The sequence below is a fragment of the Eschrichtius robustus genome, chromosome 6 (genome assembly GCF_028021215.1).
Source record: "Eschrichtius robustus isolate mEscRob2 chromosome 6, mEscRob2.pri, whole genome shotgun sequence".
Taxonomy (NCBI): Eukaryota; Metazoa; Chordata; class Mammalia; order Artiodactyla; family Eschrichtiidae; genus Eschrichtius; species Eschrichtius robustus.
In genome coordinates this window covers 58,704,960-58,710,456 of record NC_090829.1, presented here as the reverse complement: position 1 = coordinate 58,710,456, position 5,497 = coordinate 58,704,960, and the positions used below count along the sequence as shown (strand labels likewise).

The 5,497-nt window shown below is 33.0% G+C and overlaps 1 protein-coding gene across 2 annotated transcripts in view; it reads right to left on the bottom strand.

Annotated features, from left to right (window-relative positions):
* Positions 1-1,124: 1,124 nt before the first annotated feature.
* PIK3CA (phosphatidylinositol-4,5-bisphosphate 3-kinase catalytic subunit alpha) overlaps positions 1,125-5,497 on the bottom strand; it is a 102,068-nt gene continuing 97,695 nt past the window's right edge. For both annotated transcript variants that reach the window (XM_068546272.1, XM_068546271.1), the window contains 2 exons: positions 5,150-5,301; positions 1,125-4,331 (listed from right to left, as the gene is read on the bottom strand). In XM_068546272.1, coding sequence (XP_068402373.1) covers positions 4,061-4,331; positions 5,150-5,301 — 423 coding nt within the window. In that variant the 3' untranslated portion in view covers positions 1,125-4,060. The remainder of the gene's footprint in view (positions 4,332-5,149; positions 5,302-5,497) is intronic.

Sequence of the window (5,497 nt, the reverse complement as noted above, 5' to 3'; positions counted from 1 at the left end):
AAATGGTTTGTCTTTATATTTTAAAAAACAGCCCAGCTGTATTATTCTCTGTCACCAAGAATTATTGATATTGTCTGAGGATTCTATCAGTGCTAAATTATATAGTTCAGGCTTCACAATCCCATCCTTGATGAAGAGTTAATTCCCTCATGGTATGCACAATATACTCTCACAACTTCCAGCCATCTCTTAGTGCCCGATCTGAGCAGGATGGATATGAAGGATGTAATTCATTCAAGCAACTCCTCCCTGTCCTGCCCCCTCCCTCCACATTCCCCTCTTCTCAAAAACATCTGAAGTATGAAAGTTGTTTTTAAATAGTAGAAGCACCACAATCCATAACACCACATATGGTCTTTAAACTGAAGTATTTTAGTGATGTCTTGGACATCAAAATCAATTTTTACGGTGGATTTTGAATGTGTGGGTCCAGCCCAGGTCTGCAGTTTGTGCAGATATAGAAACAAAAGGAACTTACAACATTCAGAAAATGTTAACTTGCTGATTTTAAAATAATGCTGGAAATTAAATTTCTTCAAAAGTTGGCAAGCATGAGCTATTGGTCATGATATGAATTAAATGGATTTACAAATCATTAAGAAACCCAAGTTTATGTACTGTGAAATTTCCATGGTGCCTTTAAAATAGGCTGCTCATAATTTTTTTAATAAATGCCAAATCACTAGATTTTTGATGGAAAAAAAAATACAGATGGACTGTGTTTTTACCTATTTGAAAATCACCAATCCATTTAAAATAAAATCCAAGAGGGTATATACATTCTAATCAAGTAATTGATTATTTTCCTAATTAATAAGAACTACACTTTACACAAAATACTTTATCAGCAGCTGTTTTCTTCAAAAAACCAATAGTCATAGTTCACAGTTGAAAAAGTTACACATTAAAATATTTTACAATTCATTGTATATTCACCAGGTTCCCATTTCCTAAAGGGCTTGTAATATAAAGCAGATTAGAAGGGAAAACCTCAAAGTTGATTACTTTGACACTAAGTTTTACAGAGGACACTAAGAACCACAAAAAGCTTAGGTTCTATCGTAAAATAGTGACCAAATTCCATTCTTCTTTAAAAAACCCAATTAGAAACATCTTTTTAAAAAACCAAATTCCACAATATGAGTAACAGACTTTAAATTAACAGCATTCTAAAAATCTTCAAAATAAATGATTTTATATAGCTGAGAATGATAAAAAGTTAAAGCATGATTTTCAAATAGTTGATTATTTCTTGCTAGAATGTGTTTAAATTAGGTTTTATTTTCTTTAAACCTGCTTTTCTTCTTTTCTCCAAAAGAGTCATTGAAGGAAATATTGCTCAAGTGACCAGATGAAATTGTTGAGCCAATACTCAGTTATACCACATTCAATGACAAGGATGGTCAGCCACAGAAACTGACCAACTGGAACTGATCTCTGATACTGAAGTACCTGGAAGTAGCTATATTATCACTGACTTGGAAACATAGCCTAGTCACCCCCTGTAGCATTTAATTCAATTTCTGGTTCCTTGCCTTCTGAGTACTACCTATCCCTTTTCCCTTATTTTTAAGGTTGTTTACATAAACTCTGCTTGGATTTGTTTGAAATGTACTTTGCATTTAGCTAGTTCATTTAATGTATATTCTTTATAGAATTTGTCTACATTTCTTCAAATGGAATTAATTTGGTTGTAATAACTTAAAAATAAACGTAAATGATAAAATAAGTTATGTGGCTTGTGTTTTAATGGTGGAGAGGTCCTAGGGCAAGGGGGACTATCTGGACTGATGTGAAAAATGCAAAAATTGTATAAACTTTGTGCAAGGAAGCTCAAAGCTTTTTTGGCACTCAGTAAAACACAGTTCTCTGTTAAAAACTTCAGTTTCCACCATCAAAGCTTCAGATTTGTACCATTTCACTGAGTTTTCCTGTAATTAATCCCTCATATAGAAAATACTGGGATGTTAGTATGTATTAACTGAATAAATCTAAAAGACACAAATTGTTAATCATGAAATTTTAATGTTATGAAATCTATATCTGCAAAAGAATCTATCTCGTCTCCTGCTTAAAACAAAGTTTAAATTCTTCTTAACTATTCTAAGACAGTTTAGGGAAGTAAGTTCCCTAAATAAGTTCCCAAATTTATTTTTCTTGTTGGCAATATTATGTACATGCTTTCGTGAGGTACCTAAATCTCCAATAATTATGCCCTTTAAGGGTTCTAAAATAGTCAAATATTAAGAGTATTTGTATTAGAGTCCCGTTCACTATTCAAGACTTCTACTATAGGTAACTGATTTCATAAATGAATGTTTTTTAAGTGATGCTGTATAAAATGTGCACTCTTCATAAAGTTGTACTCCAATAATATGCCTAGTCTAGAAAACTGTCAGTAAATTATTGCACTTTTTCTGGTGTGGCACCTGGACATTTGCTAAAGCTATGTCCTAGGGCATTAATCATTCATTTCAATTACTGAGTAAAATATCAGATTGTAGAGTGATAACTAGCCTTAGCCCCTACATCTTGGGTTAATGTTTTTCAAAATGTTTAAGAATGTATCCTGTGCTCAAATGCAATTTAATAAAGTTGGAGAGTGAGCCCTGACAACTCGGAAATGGGACATGATCTTAAAATGGTTTAAGGCCCTAATTTTATTATGGAGATATTGAATAAATAGCCTAAAAAGGTAAAAAGTTCATGGTTTCTATTCCCCCTATTACAAAGTATTATTCATGAACATACCTTGGTAGAGGGGTTAAGCAATCAGGAAGATAGCCTAAATTGTGTTAATTTTGGTAACCAATTTCATATGGTTGAGGCATTCTCAACTATAAAAGAGGATGGAAGATGGGGGATTCAAGTGAAAACAGAAGAAAATAAAAGGAAAGAGGAGGAACTTTCATCTGTTTTCCTTAAGTAGTTATACACTAGTCATTGGTATAAATGGGATAGTGCCTGAGCCTCACCCACAGATCAAGAGAAAAGCTGACCATGCTGCTACAAACGATAAAAAATTTGGGGTGCAAAACAATGCATGACTATGGGACAGATCATGTAAATAAAGAATATATATTAATGATAGTTTCTATAATATAAATAGCCTTTAATAAAAAAAATAATCTTTTTAATAACATTAATACTCACTTCTATTTTCTGGAACACATGCATGAAAAATGTATTCAATTCATTGCAAAAGGAGAAAAAAAATCAGTCTAAGGTGAATACTGTACAATTCTGGAGCAAGAATTATTCCTGCTCGTTCTTTCTCTATGATGATTATTTACTTTGTGGGAGCCCAGAATTTCCCTGGGAAATAAGAATCAGATTCTTGTAAATACTGTCCAGAAGAAAAACCCCAAAACACCACCTTATAACAGGTCTCATTTGTGACTGCTTCCCAAACTTTGCAGATAAGACCCCAAATCATCAAAAGGTTTGATTTATTAAAAAGGAAAAGTCTCTGATGAAATCTCAAGAGTCCCTTACACCCCAAGCATTTTCCTTCATCAAACAAGGAGTCAAAAACCCACTTCAAACTATAAGTTGAACAGCAATGGAAAAATAAAAATTTTCATTATTTTCCAATCTTAGTGTAATTTAACATCAAACTCCAGTTTACTTGGACCTAATGCAATAATAGATTTTGTTGTGTCCACATTTCAAAACATAAAACATTTGCAAGACAAAAAAAGAACATCATTCTTTTTCCTTCTCCATCATTTCTATATATTTTGGGGGTTTTTTTGTTTTGTTTTGTTTTTTAAAAAAAGATACAAACAATCTTTAAAGTTTACCTTTTTTGGACTTAAGGCATAACATGAAATTGCGCATTATTCTAAAGCTTAATTTTGAAATGAACTAGTTTAGTGCTATCGAACCCTGTTTGCGTTTACATTATTTAAATTATATAGTATTTTCTTTCTGTTCCTGTTGTAAATTCTAATGCTGTTCATGGATTGTGCAATTCCTATGCAATCAGTCTTTGCCTGTTGACAGTTATTAACAGTGCAGTATAGAATCCAGATACTGAGCTTTCAGTTTCTTAATCATTTCAGTTCAAAGCATGCTGCTTAATTGTGTGGAAGATCCAATCCATTTTTGTCGTCCAGCCACCATGGTGTGCATCATTCATTTGTTTCATGAAATATTCCAAAGCCTCCTGCTCAGTTTTATCTAAAGCTAAGGTCTTTCGAATGTATGCAATATCATCAAAAGATTGTAGTTCTGGCATTCCAGAGCCAAGCATCATTGAGAAAAGATTTATGAAGAGATTGGCATGCTGCCGAATAGCTAGATAAGCCTTGTAACACATCTCCTGAAACCTACAAGTAATAAGAACAGTTTGGTTAGTATGGAGTAAATCGTGTTAACACCTTCAGGTCTCTGCTCAAATGTCACAAAGTTAGAGAGGCCTTCTTGGACAAAACTATAAAATACAGCATTCTTCTCCCTACTCCTCTTACCAACACTTTCTATTCCCTTTACCTGACACCAGAATGTGAACTCTGTGAGTCCATAAGGACTTTGTTTACTGCTCTATCACCAGCCCCTAAAAGAATGCCTGGCACATTAGCAATTTAATAAGGATTTATTAAATGTATGAACTAGTCCATACTAAAGCCTCTAGGGATTAGGTTAGGGCCAGGACTGAGTTATAGATAAAAGAGAATTTTATAAAAGGTTTTTAAAAGTACTTTAAGGTTTAAGATAGACTAATGATACCCCATATGGTGGTAAGAAAAATTATGAATTTTCTTCTGGTTTCATTTTTTATGGTTGACTGAATTCCTCAGATTGTATGACCAAAAAGTGTTGTTTGAAGCACTATACATGATTTGTTAATAAAGAGAAGGTGGAATCCAATTTTTAAACGGCAGTGAACAAAAACTTTTAATGTACTATGAAGTTTAAGGATCACTTCCTTTTTAGGCCTTAACTAACTCAATAAATTAAACTGGTTTTTCTTTCCATTTCCTTCACAGCATTACACAATAAATAAATAAAAATAAACACATTAAAATATCCAGTTTATGCTATGATGTTAATAAAACATTTATTTTTAAATTGCTTGAAAAATATCGATTGCTTTGGTAGAGCAGCAAGAATTCTTTATTTTGTGCTTTTGATTTCTTGAACTTACCTCTCAAATTCTCTTGTCTTTGTGCATTCTTGGGCTCCTTTACTAATCACTATTAAGAAATCTTGTGTCAAAACAAATGGCACACGCTCTCGTTTATAACCAAATTTTTTCTTCTTGTGATCCAAAAAGTGTCCAAAATCTATATGAAACAGCTTTCAAAAATAAGAAATTATGTTATAGTTTGACAAATGCAGAAATACAATGTCCTGAATTAGTAAATTTAAGAATGTCGAGGGACTTCCCTGGTGGTCCAGTGGCTAAGATTCCATACTCCTAATGCAGGGGACCCGGGTTCGATCCCTGGTCAAGGAACTAGATCCCACATGCCACAACTAAAAGATCCCTCAT